At 41.6% G+C, this 16,169-nt stretch overlaps 1 protein-coding gene across 8 annotated transcripts in view; it reads left to right on the forward strand.

Moving 5' to 3' along the window:
• NEDD4L (NEDD4 like E3 ubiquitin protein ligase) overlaps positions 1-16,169 on the forward strand; it is a 138,044-nt gene that overhangs the window by 89,905 nt on the left and 31,970 nt on the right. For all 8 annotated transcript variants that reach the window (XM_048931575.1, XM_048931577.1, XM_048931574.1 and 5 more), the window contains 6 exons: positions 6,360-6,410; positions 9,320-9,381; positions 9,484-9,586; positions 11,830-11,996; positions 14,388-14,520; positions 15,287-15,463. In XM_048931575.1, coding sequence (XP_048787532.1) covers positions 6,360-6,410; positions 9,320-9,381; positions 9,484-9,586; positions 11,830-11,996; positions 14,388-14,520; positions 15,287-15,463 — 693 coding nt within the window. The remainder of the gene's footprint in view (positions 1-6,359; positions 6,411-9,319; positions 9,382-9,483; positions 9,587-11,829; positions 11,997-14,387; positions 14,521-15,286; positions 15,464-16,169) is intronic.

The raw sequence follows: 16,169 nt of genomic DNA on the forward strand, positions 1-16,169 counted from the left end.
CATCTAAAGTCTTTCTACTTTGAATTTGGTTTTCTAGATTCAATCCCTCTTAGTATGCGAGAGTGAAGAATTTTAATGTCTTTCATAGACACGTGGCAATGATTCCCCAGTGAATCCTGTGCAGTCTTATACAAGCCCAGTGTAAAAAATGCTTTTGCCTCCACTTCTTGCTCCATTGCCAATGCACAGTTAATTTCAAGAGGATCACAGACGTACAGCATAGAGGGCAGAAAGCATTGGGTCACTCAGTAATGTTTGTAGAGTTGCTAGAGTGCTCGTGAATAGCACAGCAGTAGGCAGCTGGGACACCTTCCCTGTGGTTTGGTTGTTCCTATCTTGGAGGTGTCTGTGTGTCTGTTCCTGACATATTTATGTATGTATGTCTGTTACTTAACAAAAGCCATAAATCCTTTTAATGAGGAGCAGCTGTTTTCCAGCAGATGCTCATAGATGTAGGGGAGTGACACCATCCAGTAGCCCTCATCTCGCCATTTTAAGTCATCCTCCATATGGAAGATTCCCATGTTCTTTACGCTTGGTACTGCTCCGTCCTGTTAAAGCATGATACGATTGCTAACAAAAGTTCCTGACAGCCACTGCAAAAAGTCACAGTTCTATGTCAATTTCATAACTGTATTTTGAAATATCCCAAACAATCAGCTTCCAGAAACAGAAAGTTAAGTGGGATTTAACATAGAAAGCAATCTGTGAGAGCTGAGGCAGCCCAGCACGGCGAGTAGAACCCACTGCTGCAGCACATTTCAGTGTTCTCTGTTGTATTTTTTCATTTGTCCCCTCCCATTTTATGGAACAGAACTGTCCCAGAGTATTCAATTTCTGGTAGGCTGTCCACCTGTCCTTCCACCTTCCACACGATCCTCTTTATGATCACAGCCCTCTTGCACCTGTGGCATGCTGCAGGCTCCAGGGTGCCATTTGTCACTGAGAACCACACCGGGACACAGAGCTCCCATGTGCCCACGTTTGGATACAGCCAGGACCCAGCAGAGAAGCTCTGTTGTTGTAATTAAGGGAATAAATCTTTAACTCGCTGCCTTTACCCTGCCATTGTCCACAGCTTTTTGGGGATGTTGCTCACGTTTCAGGAATGCATCAAGTTTGGCATAAGTGCCCAGTGCTTCTGAGTGGGTTTAAATAAGCAGTAGCAGCAGAATGCAAATATTTTAGAATTTAAATCATTTATGCTTATGTACTTAATCCATTTCCATAAGGATCTGGTTGTCACAGTTGTCTGTGCATACTGGGAAATGGACTTTTCTCACTCATCTGCAACTGCAGTGGTGCTGCCTGCTTTCTGAAACAGCTGCTCAGAGTGCTGCTATGTGCAGCACAGGGAAGGGCCTCTGCCTGGGTGTTAGTGCTCTTATCTTGTCAGAGATAAGATGCAGCCACGAGGAGGCCTGTGCAAGTGTACACGATATCCCGGGAGCCACTGTGCAGTGACTTGTCGTTAACTACCCATAATGGATGGAAACAGTACCAGAGGGCTTCAGTAATGAAGTCTTAATGTGATAGATACGGCTGAATGAGAACAGGCTCATTTGGATGTTCAGCAGTATTCTGTGGGGTGTCATTGGCGAGTGCAGAATATTGCATACAAATCTACTGGCACTCATTAATGTGCCTGCTTTACCTGGTGTTCCAGTGCGCTGCTCCCCAATAACTCCTCCTGAAAAACCAAATCCATAGTTTAAAGGCATCGTTCAGATTAATTTGTCATGACAACAGAGCTGGATTTGCAGTGAGAAAGAAAAGATGGAAACTTAAAGTAGCTGCAGTGGCTGTTGCTGCATGAAGTTTCTGTGAAGGCCATTAAAGGAACAGTAAATGTCCTTTTATTACTGCACAAATGAACAACTGGGTAAGTGTTGAGGAAATGAACTGAAGGTCTGCTGTTTTGCTATACGTTTGCTTTGATTTACAGTAAGAAACCCATGCTGCCAGGATGTGTTCTGTGTTCTATGGTTGTGTGCTCGCAGGTGGACACAGATGCTGGACCATCTCCATGTCACTGTTTGGTACTGAGCTCTGGCTCTGGCTCAGACTTTCATGGATATTCGTATTCAGTAGAGCCATTCATGATAAGTAAATAATGCACTCAACAGTAAAGCAATTCTGCAACGTGAAATACTTTTTCTAAAACATTTTGCTTTGTAGGAAGAATTACTGAAACGTCTTTAATTTTTGATCGGTGAGATCTGCAGAAGACATGAATAATGTATGGGCATGCGCAGGGGCTGGAAGCGGGGTGTGTGCTCTGCTGCTGGAGCACCTCCCTGTGAGGGCAGCTTTGCTAATGAGAAAAACATCTTACAGTGCGATGCCTTTCCAAATCTGAAAGCAGTCAGTTGGAGCTGCTGCAACTGCTGCTCTCTGTTTGGCTACGCCTTTAAGAGCACCACATTTCTCAGCGTCTGTTTTGTCAGCATTTGGGATGCAAGTAAAAGTGCGACCTTTTAAAATCAGAGAAGAGTTCTAGCCGTTTCAGAAGTAATTATTTCTAATAATTTTTAATCATATAAATTCAACTTTAGGCGGTGTCTCAAAAGCCAGAAATAACGCGAGTTACTTCTGCATGTTAAAAGCACGGACTCCTTTCTATACCTCCTCAGGTGACTAAAGACAATTCCACTTAGTAAACTCCCAGGGCAGTGGGCACAGCCCTGAGCTGCTGGAGCTCAGGTAGTGTTTGGACACATCTCTCAGCCATAATGTTTGCATTTGGTGATCATTAAGCAATCATCAGTACGAACAAGGTGACGCATCCTTTTTCCCATTGTGATTGGCTGGACGTGTGAGATTTGTGTCTGCACTTGGGATTTGATGACTGATGTAATCGGAGCAGCTTGTGTGCATTCAAGAAAATGTAGTGTAGAGAATGCCCAATATGCCAGCTGTCTTTGAGCACACCAAATTGAAATTTAAGGACTTCTGCACTAGTATTACTTTTCTACAAGATGGTTGCATAACTAAGGGGGACGGTTGGACAGATTCGGGTTTCCTAAATAGATGGTGTCTTTCTGCCTCCGATGCAGAACAGAAATGATTGCTTTTCATTATGAGAGAACTAGCAGGAAAATAGGGCAGAATCTGGAGTAATGAGATTTTGCATTCTCTTTGAAACCAAATAAAGTAAATATGGCTTTTAAAAAATAATACTGATTTACTATCTCAGTAATCACGAGCTTTTCTGTTACTTTCAGGCATCTTTAGTCTTTGGTCCTCTATTAATTCCAGTCGAGAAAGGACAGTGACAAATACTTGCTGACTTGCAATGTGGAGTGCCAAATAAAAATAAAGCTTTCAGGAGGTCTCGCCATTTTGTCAGTCTGCCCCTTTGTTGTAAGGGGATAGAGGGGAATATTGGTGGGAAGGTTCAACCTCTACTGCCCTCCCATCAACATCTGCCTCTGACATGGTGGACCAGCGCCATACCATAGGAGGCATTACTTCTGGAGCAGCCCTAATGTTCCTCTATTACAAAATAAGTGATGCACAACGCGATTGCTCACCATCTACTGGCTGATGCCCAGCCCACCCCTCAGCTGCAGCCCACCCCCAGCCGCCTCCCCTCACGTCTATAATTTTTTCTCATGATGTCACCTGGTATGGAATATCCTTTTGGCCAGTTTAGGTCAGCTGTCATGGTTCTGTCCCTCCCCAGTATCCCCCACCCCCAGCCCTTGTCTTACAGGACAGCAGGAGGAGCTGAAGCTTTGGCCCTGCCTGCGCAGAGTGCTGGACGCAGTGCTGCTGCAGCTGCAGGAGCCTTTGTCCCAAAGCAGAGGGGCAGTAACCAGCCTGGAGGTTTTCCATGCATGTGAGATTTGCTATTCTTGAAAAAAAGCTGCATGAACAGATATAGGGATAGGTGTTTGTTTCCAAGTAGTTGACACTGGGGAAATCCCACTGAAGGGAGGTGAAAGATGGGTGGTGTTTGCCAATGTTAAGTGAGAAGCTTGTTGATTCTCTAAAAGCAAAGCATGCTGCCAGGTTTTTCCAGCAGTTAGTGAGTGAGTTAATAATCACAATTCCGTAATTAAAAGCCTGTTTGCTGTTTTTATTTAAATTTGGAAAAGACAGGCTCCTTTGTACAGGTGCTCTTTTTGCATTGCTGTATGAGTATATTGCACAGCCATGTGTCCGTCTCCAGGGGTCAGAGGGTTATGCTATCTTTGTAACAGAAACAGCGTTCTTATTATGTTATCATATAAAATATGGATTTTAATATTAAACTTAATGCTCTGCTATGAGGAATATGTAAACTTGGCTTCAGAGCAGCAGCATGCACTTCCTGGAATCCTGTGCATAGTGGGGGTATAAATAAACGCAGGTTCTTTGGAATTCAGTGGGGCTGATATCTGGTGTCATTAACAGGATCTGCCAGAATTTGTATTCCCTGACAGACAGTTGATTTTTGATTAATGCAAGATGCTTTATTTTGAAAATCAATATCTTAGAAGATTAATGAATACCAGATATAAATCCAGCACAGTGATTGGCAAAGCAAATGCATGTATGTTATTTAATTACTGTATGTCTTGTCTGTTGCCAAAATTTCATTCCTTTGGAAATGTCATATTCAGCAGTCAAATTTAGATTGAGGTGCTGGAAGTCATCGTTTTTAGGTGAGGTATGAAAACGTGGATAAGCACAGGGTAGCGCAGGCAACTTCTGGTTTTGAGATAAACTGGTTTCAAAGGGAATTATTTTTTATTTATGCGTTAGTATTTAGTGCTGGCAACTGCTAACTGTAAGAGCTGCTCAGTGTTGTGTCAGTTCTGAGGTGTCCCTAAGTGAGAAAGGTAATGCCTGAGCAGCATTCAGAAGGCACACAGCTTGAACAGAAATGTCTGTGTGGTCAGGATGCAGATGTTTTCTGCTAGAACAGTTGCACCCACTGCCACTGTATGTATTGATCAGGACTCACTGTTCGGTGAGAAAACTGTTGGCTGCTGTTTCTTTTTAGGATTTACTGAGTGATGACAGTATGTGTTCTCCCTCTGGAAGTTATCCTCTTTGTCCACCTCTGCTAACATGCTCTGTTCCTTTTCTTCTGTCCCTACAAGCACATTCCTGGGCTCCATCAGCAGAGGGGTGGCCAGCAGGGACAGGGAGGTGATTGTCCCCCTCTGCTCTGCTCCTGTGAGGCCCCATCTGCAGTGCTGTGTCCAGGTCTGGAGCCCCCAGCACAAGAAAGACAGGGAGCTGTTGGAGAGGGTCCAGAGGAGCCACAGAGATGATCAGAGGACTGGAGCACCTCCCCTACAAGGACAGGCTGAGGGCTTGTTCAGCATGGAGAAAAGAAGGCTGCGGGGTGACCTCATGGCAGCCTTTCAGTACCTAAAGGGAGCCTACAAACAGGAGGGGAGTCAACTCTTGGAAAGGGGAGATAACAGCAGGACAAGGGGAAATGGTTTGAAGTTGAGGGAGGGAAGATTTCAGTTGGATGTCAGGGGAAGCTCTTTGCTATGAGAGTGGTGAGGTGCTGGAACAGCTGCCCAGAGAGGCTGTGATGCCCCGTCCATCCCTGGAGGTGTTGAAGGCCAGGTTGGATGGGGCCCTGGGCAGCCTGGGCTGCTATGAAATGTGCAGGTTGGTGGCCCTGCGTGTGGCAGGGGGTTGGAGCTTCGTGATCCTTGAGGTCCCTTCCAACTGTGGCCATTTTGTGATTCCGTGATTGCCAGAAGTGCTCTGAGAAGCGCTGTGTCAATGTTTGTGCTGTGTGAGGTGGGAGGTGTGGATGGGTGGTTTGGCCCTTGGGTACCACCTGTTTAGACATCATCAGGTGTCACTGGGCGCTGGAGAGATGAGGCTGCCAACAAGTTCTACTTCCTGCTTTCTCTTCGGTAAAATTACAAGCTCTTAGCTGAGGGGAAACTGTTTGCAATTCATGCAGCTGTACCTTCACTGGTGGGACATTAGTTTTTCCTCCCTTCCCCATTAGTTGTGAATGTGAGGTTCTCCTTAAACTAAAGGTAAAAAAGTAACTAAGCTTGGGCAGGAACACATGCTGAACTGCTATGTCATCCTGCTTTTTAAATGTGTGTTGAGCCAAGAATTCATGCACAGAGTGGATTATCATTTTGCATTTTGAATTATGCATAGGTCATTAGAGGAGGCACTGGAATTTCACCAGCACTCAACACCCACGCCGTGGACTGAAAAGCCATTTTGAAGTGTCAGAGCGCTCTGTTGGAATAGCTGAATTGTACAGAACTGTATTTATTCCTGCTTCATTGTGACTGGATTGGTGTTCATCCTTTTTTACTTCTCTGGTGTAAAGAGGACCTCATGGGTAAAATTGCTTATTTTCTGCTTTTTCTTTTCTTTGACAGACTAGAGACGACTTCCTGGGCCAGGTGGATGTGCCTCTTAGCCACCTTCCGGTAAGAAATGCTTTGGTCCGTGTGCTTTTTTTTGTCATCCCCAGCTGTTAAAAGCTCATGACAATTTACTGAAATAAATTCAACTTAAAGCACATATTCCCAGTAGAGCCACAGAAGCTGAAAGAAAAATGTCACAAAAATAGAGCCCCGCTCTGCAGAGGTGTCTGCAGTTGTCCCCTTTGCAGAGGCTAGGGAGGTGGTGATTCTCTGGTGCCCACTGACGTTTCCAAAATCCAGATTTCTCTTCTGGTCCATTTCTCATCCTGATTCTTTCTTAAAATCCTTGTCTGGCCTGAGTCAGATGATGAATGACACAGCCAAGCTCCATTTCTTCCTGAACTTCTGTTGAAAGTGTTGAAGAAAATAAAAATGTTTTTTAGTCCCATTTATTTGTCTACATAGTGCGTGGCTAAGGTTATGGGATAAGATTATCACTCTATCATCAGGTTTTCATAGATGTCCTTTTCATATAACATGCTCACATTCAGAAACTGCTCAACACTGTCCTTAATGTAATCTTAGTCCAATGAAGACGGCGGCAGAATTATTACAGACTGCAGTGCATGAAAGCTTTCAGTGCCAGTACTGAAGAAGTTTGAGGGAGAGCTCTGTGCTTCTGCTGTCAGTAGGTGGGCCCTGATCACATCTGTTTCTGTTGTTTCACTCGGGTTGGCACGTGCTGAAAAGGCCAGAGACAGTGCTGGATTGGAGACAGGGATGCTGTAATGAAAGGCAGATAACTAAACATCAGGATGTTTGTGATTGTGATGGTGGGTATTTATGAGGAAATGTGCTGCGAAGTATAAAATGATGCTGTAAGTTTTACTGTGTGCCTATTTTGCAGAGTCAGGTAGTATTTTACAGTTCTGTTTTTAGTGACCATTAGTTTTAGTTATTGCAAATCATGAACGAGAGTTGAGAGAGCTGCAGGCATGTCACACACTTTCTGTGAACTGTGTTGAGAAATTAGCAGCTTTCTTCCTTCCACACTGCATAAGAGGTTGACTCTTCCTATACACGGGAAGCTTCACTGTCCTCTCTGTGGTCTTAGCTGGCACTTGAGTTTGCATCTCTCTAGCTCACATTCAAAACAGTGGAATGCTACACTTACTCTTTCAAATTGCTTTTAGACTTCTACTGTCTTTACATAGAAACTGATAAATTAAAATTTCCTAGCTGCTTCACTGCAGAATAAATTCAACTGTGCTAAGATGAGAAAAGTTTATACTTAGTACCCCCCACTTCTTTCCATGGAGGCTCACTAGAAAGTGAATGTGCTTCCTTTTCAAAAGCCCTTCTCTGCATGTTTGCAGATAATTTCTGTAGCTCCAGAAGGTGTTTTCTTCTAAATTTCCCTTGCAAATACTTGCAATTTGTATCTCAGAACCATTGCACTGAGAGGCACACAGCAGTGTCTGCACAGGGTGCTTTCCTGCCCATGCAGATGTACTCAAACTCTTTAACAGTGACTTACATTTTGCTTTCTAAGGTCTGCACTAATTTGATGCTCAGGGAAACATCCTCTGTGACTTTTTATTTTAATCAGTGTTTTCCTCATTCGTCCTTCCTATACACTGATAGGAGAGATTGGGATATATTCACTAGCAAATGTTTTCTTTTAGCTGTAGAATTGTTTGGCAGAATCCTGGTTCGCTCTGACCTTATCCAACCTTTCTCAGCAAAACTTGGTTAAAGTACACACCTTTTACTTAATGTACATTGAATAGAGATGAGACTACTAAAAGGCAATACTATATAATCAGGCATGCTTTACAGTGCTGTTGGTTTGATTAAAAGCTGCTATCTCTCTGAGAAAATGGGAAGTCTGTCTCAGACAGATTAAGCGGAAACTTAATGCAGGAAATGCCTTGCAGGATGTTCTGTGACAAGCTGATCTGTATGGCATTGGATGTAAAATCTGTGATTATGAGTTGGAATTCATTTTTAATTTACTGTTTATTGACTTTGAGGTAATACCTGGGAGATAGATTATCCTGTGTCTACAAAAGTCTAGTAAAGGAATTGCACACAAGTAGTATTCCTGTCAGTAAAGATAGGGCTTGTAAGGGCTTTGCAGATATGCTATCATTTTCTGTAATTGCTGGCAGATGGGAGCAACATTCTTCTAGTTGTGCTCATATTAAGAAAATTTTCTGTAAATGTGGTCTTCATTGTAGCACGTGCTTACATGTTCAGTATAACACAGGCCATACTTCCAATTTCGTAGCCCCAGCCATACAATAACTAGTGCACCCCTTAAAGCAGAAGATTTAATCTGTGTATGGATTTCTGCCTCTCGTATTTGCCTTCTCATTTCTAAATTTCTAGTTCTGCACCAATAATGGCCCTCATTTCACAGACATGGCGAGTGCAGCAGATCTGAATTTCTTTTAAGGTTTAAAGCTTTATGAAACTTCCAGCTGAATGTAAATCAGACGACGCAGCCTGTCAACCTGCAAATATTACTGATCTGCCCCATAAAGAATTTCAACCTCTCACTGTTTTTCAAAGTCTAAACAGCTTTGAAATAAGAAACAAAAGCTAGCTGAGCTGTATTTTTTTTAATAGTTTCCTAATATGCATAACAAACAGCCCTTCAGGTGGATGCATCCTCCTCTGGCAGTGCTGTTGGGTGGCAGCAGAAAGTTGGCAGGGGTTTGCTTTATGGGATCTTCCAGATCTTGCTGTGTGGGTTTCCATGCAGCGATGAGACAGAGTTCAGCCCATTGCTGGTATTTGCAGTGACATCTAGTGGACCTCTTGTGCAGCTATATATTAACCACCCACCCACCCAGGGTAACCCACACTGTAGAATCTTCTCTAGCAATGTCTGCAATGTGAATGTTCCTTATGTACCACTGTGCTTGTGGGCAAGCCCTTTAAGTTGTCATTTTCTTACATACTTGTAGACTGAAGACCCAACCATGGAAAGGCCATATACATTTAAGGATTTCCTTCTCAGACCAAGAAGGTGAGGATTTGTATTTGTATTTTAAAACATTTCTTACTTCAAGGTTTATTACTTGCAGCTGTTGAAGAGCTATTCAATTAAATGTAACTTCGTGTCTTCTAGTCACAAGTCTCGTGTAAAGGGTTTCTTGAGACTGAAGATGGCTTACATGCCTAAGAATGGTGGCCAAGAGGAAGAGAATAGCGATCAAAGGGATGAGTCTGAGGTAAGACAATCAAGAGGTCACTATCTGATATCTTCTTTTTGTCATTCTTATGCATCTGGAGGTGTGTAAGTTATTAGAGTTTTAGATAGAATCTTAGAAGAAGTTGTGGTTTTGAAAGATAAAATGATGGTGTTAGTTAGCTTCAACATATTCTTCCCCTCCCATGCTTTCAAAACCATAAGATGATATTTTCTCTACTGTTTCAAGTGGCACAATGAATACTGAAGTCTCTCTGATTCAGTTGTGGTGTGGGTTTTTTTTCCATTTTCATGAGCATTCCCAAGGCTGCATAAGTCACGCCAAGAGAGCAGAAGAATTTGAAAAGTCTATCCACATAATTCATATTTGACATAAGCGTGATGGTCTGTTTTCAATATCTAAGCATGTCTTCCTCTGTAGTGTGTCCAAGTTAGCTGTTGGAACATTTTTCTTTATTTTCTTGGCAGCACCAGCTTTACAGAGAATAGTGCTCATGCGGGTACATCAGGTTTAAAGACTTCCCAGCACTCCTACCACCATCATCCATTTTAAGAATTACTGTAATTAGAGCTGACAGAGTGGATGTTAGCCCAAGTTTGCTTTAATTACTAATAATGGGCAGTCATCTGTAATTGGAGAAGGAGGGCTGTTGTCCCAAGCCATACATCTGTGTTCTGCAGCTTCTCAGGAGGTCTGCCCAAGAGCTGGTGCAGAGGCAGCTGAGGTGTCTCAGGGCACACAGTAATGCAGCACCTCAGTTCATCGCCTTCAGCACTTTACAAATTCAAAACTCAGCTTTATTTCTCTCTCATCATGTACAAAAAAGGTGTATGTATGTGTGTGTAAATATGCTTGTATTTTGTGTGTGAGTGTGTATTTATAATACAATTTGCATAAAAATCTGAGAAGTTTATATACGTATATATATGTATGTCACACTCAGACATATTATTTTATAAAACAAACAGTAATCTCTAACTGTGAATATCATAGAATGACCATATTTTTAATGTAATCTGATTTTTCTGTGATAATTGAAGTAACAAGACTGTAAAAGGCTCCGTTGTGCTTACAGTTATTAAACTCATTAGTGAATGGATTCTTTCATGTAAATAATACATCTCATAATTGGTGCCTAAATAACTGACTTGAACTTACTAGCAGTTTTTTAACAAAACTAGTCTGGAAAGTATGTTTCAAGAATAGAATCTCACATATAGAAAAAAGATTTCAGCAGCATGCATGCAGTGATGCTCTCTTTACCCACAGGTCTCTATTTCTGAACATTATTTATTGTCTGCTTTGCTGTTGAAAATGACTTTTTGTCACCTGTGTGAGTAAGGTCCTCCTGACTCGAGTACATAAGATAATGCCACAAGGCCCTGGCAGTGTCCCACAGAAACAGCATTTCTAGTAAATCAGTGGCAATGAAAAGCTTCTGTGTTTCATTTAACAGAACATTTCTAACTCTACTTTCTGAACAGCAGCAGGGAAGGAATTTTCTTATCTGTAATTGAATTGCAGTATTTACCTGGAAAGGATACCCTATGGCAATTAGATTTTAGTTTGAATTCAGGTAGATTTATGTATTAAAGTCTTCTGAAACAGGAATAAAATACAGTGTGGTTGCAGTGGATACTTAAAGCTGTGTTACACGTCTGGAAGTAAAATTAGTTGTAGGTTGTTCCATTTGCTTGTTTTTTACTCTTTCCCAGAAAAGGCATGTTTGACTGATAAGGACATCTGCCTGTTGTCCTTGGGACTTTTTACATACCTTCTTGGGACTTTTTTGCTGCTGTCAGCGACTGTCAGACCCTTTGGCAAATCACAGATGAGTCTGTCGGAAAGAGAGGACAGAGGTGGTGAACAGGAGAAGTTCCTGTGTGCTTTGGGAGAGTGGGAAAGCAAAAAGAAAACCAGTGATTATCCTTTACGAGGAAAAGGACACAGCTTGAGTTCAAAAGTTAGCAGTTGGCTCTCTTTGGCTTCACGGCTGGAGATCTGCACCTGGCTACCAGGAGGAATACCCACCAAAATGATTTTGGGAATCCCAAACTTATAGATTCAATAGACTGGTAGAAGTTTAGTGTTTTTGTCACTGAAATGTAGCACACGCTGTAATCATGAAGTTTCTTCCGTTTCTCATTGCCTTAGATTTTAAAAAATAGGAAAAAAAAATAGGAATCTTTATCCTTGTGAGCAATACTGATACAACTTCTCTCTTCGACTTGAGCTCTGACATCTTTTCTGCTCTCATTCCTAAGCACGGATGGGATGTGGTTGATTCCAACGACTCTGCGTCTCAGCGCCAGGAGGAGTTGCCACCTCCTCCACTGCCTCCTGGCTGGGAGGAAAAGGTTGACAACCTGGGGCGGACTTACTATGTCAACCACAACAACAGAACCACGCAATGGCACCGACCAAGTTTGATGTAAGTGGCACTGTAGTGCTTTGTCCTGTTTGTGGGTATGTGCAAAAGTTAAGGAGAATAAATTATTTTCTTCTGTAGAGACTATTGACAAAGTATTTTTTAAAAATGCAAGCACAGGCATTTCAGGTCTTTTAAGTTTTGATTAAGTTAGAGTGACTGATTTTAAGGAGATCCTCTTCTGCTTTTCTGTGCTTGTGCTAATGCGGAGTTCCTGTTCAAGCCTTCATTGTACATTGCCTATAAATAGGTTTATAATGCTGTAGCAGTGTTTAACTGAAAATGTTAAGAGTTGTGCTGAAATAATGCGTTAGGTGAACATCTTTCACTATTTTTCTGTAGCTGCTACTCTCCCACTGTTGCTTATTACAAGTGCTGTTTGCTCTTTCTTGCATGTTCATTATCATAGTTGTAATATGTGTGTGTTTCTATATTTAACTTTGTTATTTTTGTCTGATGTGTTTATCTTAGATTAATTAGATTATCTTAGGTTAATTAATTAGAATTTAGTTAGTTTTTGTCCAGCAGATTTTGAACTGTTTTTTTTAAATGCTATCTGTTAAGCAGCTTCTACTTTTCTCAAGTGAATGCCATCCATCTCACAACGGTATCAGTAACTGCCTATAAAACTTCAGTTTTTATAAATTATTTAATTTAGCACCTCCTTTAATTCTGACTATGGTAAATGTAGTGAAGATTACATGGCTTCAGAAATGCTTTACTGACACATATAAAAAAATAATAATCGTGGGAAAATGGCATCAGATGGGTGTATAATTTGAAGGCTTCAGGTTGGTGAGTAGCTAAGATGACCAAAAAGTCAGTATCACAAGTGATTTGGGAATGCATAATTACTACTAGCCTTGATAAAGAATGAGGTGGACACCATACTCATGCAAATTAAGTAACATTGGAGTTTTTATTGTCTCTTGTTTTAAGATAGAAACAAAGGAAAATTTAGAGTGATGCTTCAAGCCTTGTGCCCAGGTGGCCATAAAGGCCAACAGCATCTTGTGTTGTGTCAAAAGTAGTGTAGCCATAAGAGCAGGGAAATGATTGCTCCCCTGATCTCAGCACTGGTGAAAACTGCACCTCAGTGCTGTGTTCATTGTTGGGCTCTCATACAAAAGAGACGTGGAGGCCCTGGAGCATCTCTGGAGAGGGGAACAGAGCTGGGAGGGTTCTGGAGCACAGTGCTGTGGGGAGTAGCTGAGGGAATGGGATGGTCAGTGTGGGGAAGAGAAGCTCAGGGGAGACCACATCACTGCCTACAACTCCTGAAAGTTGTGCTGGGAGCCTCTGCTCTCAGGTGACAGTGATGGGACAGGAGGTGGTGGCCGCACATTGTGCTGGGGAAGAGTCAGGTTGGTTATTAGGGTATTTGTTCTCAGAAGGGTTCTGAGGCATTGAACGAGGCTGGCCAGGGATGTAGTTGAAGCACCATACCTGGAGGTATTCAGAAGGTGTGCAGATGTGGCACTTAGGTGCCTCGTTTGGCAGTAGGGTTGGCTGTGATGGTTTTTAACAGCTGGACTTGGTGATCTTGGACATCTTTTCCAAACTAAGTGATTCTGATTTTGTAAATTTATGAAACCACTAGGAGTGGAAGGTTCTTGTGGGGTTGATAGTAGAATCAATAGTGTTGGCCTCTCAGTTTGAGACTAGTAACTCAGATACTAATCTAGTCAGTAAGAGAAAATATTGATTATTGTATAGTCTGTGTCAGTTGAGTAATTTGTCTTGCTGTGCTAAAATGTTTTCTCAAATAAATGCTTCCTGAACATAAATCTCTTTAAAAGCTACGGTCCCTCATCCCGAAGGAGAGGTTTAAATGGAATACTGCCTTTTAACAACCTCTTGTAGCCCTTGAGTACTGTAATGGAGATGCAGAGATATGCACAGGGGGAAGCTGCACAAGTCAGGAAGGGACACCATTAAGGGATTTTTTTTTTTTTTTCCATTACAACCATTGCAGATATGAGCTGAACTAGTGGTTGTAGCCAGTAACATCTTGTTGTTGCTTTGGCTATTGCAAAAAGAAAAGCAGTATTTGGCATAAAGAGGGGAGCAGAAGTAAAATCTCTGTGTCAGGAATGATTCTAGTCATGCTGGGAAAGGATAAGTTGTAAGGGGTTAAAATCTTACAATGGGGACTCATTTTTCTGGTTTAACAACTCCGTTGTACAAAGAATGTTAATTTCCAGTCTTACATGGCATTCGTGAAATGCTTTTGGTTTTATTTCACTTGGATTAAAGAATTAAATTTCCTCCTGTTTATGAAGCCTGACATGTGCAAGAGTAATGAATTTTTAGCTATAATCAAAAGCATTAATGAGTTTAAGATTCACTGTTTTCTTGTTCTTTTCTCCTTCGCTTCTTTTCCCCACTGTCCAGTGATGTGGGATCTGATTCAGATAACAACATCAGACAAATAAACCATGAAGCAGCCCATAGGCGGTTTCGCTCTCGAAGACACATTAGTGAGGATTTGGAACCGGAACCTATGGAGACTGGAGACATTCCTGAGGTATATAAAGGTCTTGCTTTTAAGAACTGCACCAATCTCAGGCCAAAACGTTTCCCATTTTGTAAGCTAATTACTATGCACCGTGAACAGGAACGGTTTTGCATGGTTTTTAAGGAAATCGACTGAGCAGAAGACTGGAGACACAGTAAAAATCCTAGACAGTTACACTTTCCTGCACATACGCTTTTGTAGGTGGCCAGTAGAGTATGCCCTGTGTTAAGTACCGTGTAAATGACACGCATTTGTAATAGCAAGCACTGCTCCTTATCTCCAAGAAGATGAAACACTTTCAATAATGTGCTTTGAATAACAATGAGACAAGTTTGTAAGAAGTGAAATGTACCAAATGGGACTGCCATTTGTTTGAGTTTTCTTCTGCGTCTTAATTTAGAAGGAAAACAGGCTATTTTTCCCCCCCCAAAATACTTGGCTCTATTTAAAACTCAAGAGATCTTGTTAATCAGTATTTTTAATCTACAGATAGAACAACGTAATGAATTTTGGTAGATGTTTTTAAGCAAACTTTTTGTGTAAAGCTCTGGTCCCCTTCAGCCTTAAGGAATGTTTTATGTTGAATGTTTTTATGAATGTTTTCACTGAGAAACACAACTATTTGTGTGCACAGGGGGTTAGTTTATTCCATTAAGTGTTAATGCTGATGATCACATTTGGGTTTGCCACAGTGAGGTGGCTGCCTGGAACACACGGGGAAGGAGAGGCTTGGTTTGACTTTAAATAGTTAATGCGGCTTCTTTTCTTTTGTCAGCCTTGGGAAGCCATTTCAGAGGAGGCGAGTGCAACTGGGGATTCTTTAAGCTTATCGTTGCCACCACCTCCTGCATCTCCTGTATCCCGCAGCAGTCCTCAGGAGCTATCTGAGGAACTGAACAGAAGGCTTCAGATCACTCCAGACTCTAATGGGGAACAGCTGAGTTCTTTGATTGTACGTGACACGCTGCTTTCTCTGTATACATCTTTACTACTTTACTGATTTTTGTCAGCTTTACACCTGAATTGTTTATGTGGATGAGTAGGTATTGCTGGTCTTAGGAAAAACTGAATACTCTGTTAAAAGCATCTTTAAAAAAAAAAAATCAGCTTAGTTTCACTGTAGAAGCAGACCTTTATTTAGGTTTAATGTTTTTTTATTTTCCTACATGAGTTTAATTTGAGAGCCTACTGCTCTTATACCTTTAGTGAAACAAAATGCATCATGTAATACTAGAGAGCATCAAGCTAGGAATATCCAAAAGAAAGAGGAAAGACTGAATACTGCTCCAATCATCACCCATTTTATTATGTGATAACTTATCACAGCTTGGCGTTTACCTGTGCGTATTTATGCTGAAGAATGTGTTGGAATTTTACAAATCCCCATCATAGTTTACTGGTTAATTGTCACAAGACTGACAAAGGATTAGAATTGAAAGAAAGTAGTTATGGTGAAATGCTCTGTGGATTTATTAATAACTAGTCTGGAGAACCACAGCAAGTTACTTGAGGTGAGAAGAGAATGTAAGTTCTGTTTGTGTATGTTGCCTATTAGTTGGACACTTAGGATACCACAAAAAGTAAGGATACCATGCTTTCAACTGAAATGTCTTATGTCTCTCTGATTGAGAAAACAATTGTAAATATAAAAGAGAGCA

The sequence above is a fragment of the Lagopus muta genome, chromosome Z (genome assembly GCF_023343835.1).
Source record: "Lagopus muta isolate bLagMut1 chromosome Z, bLagMut1 primary, whole genome shotgun sequence".
In the NCBI taxonomy this organism is placed as follows: domain Eukaryota; kingdom Metazoa; phylum Chordata; class Aves; order Galliformes; family Phasianidae; genus Lagopus; species Lagopus muta.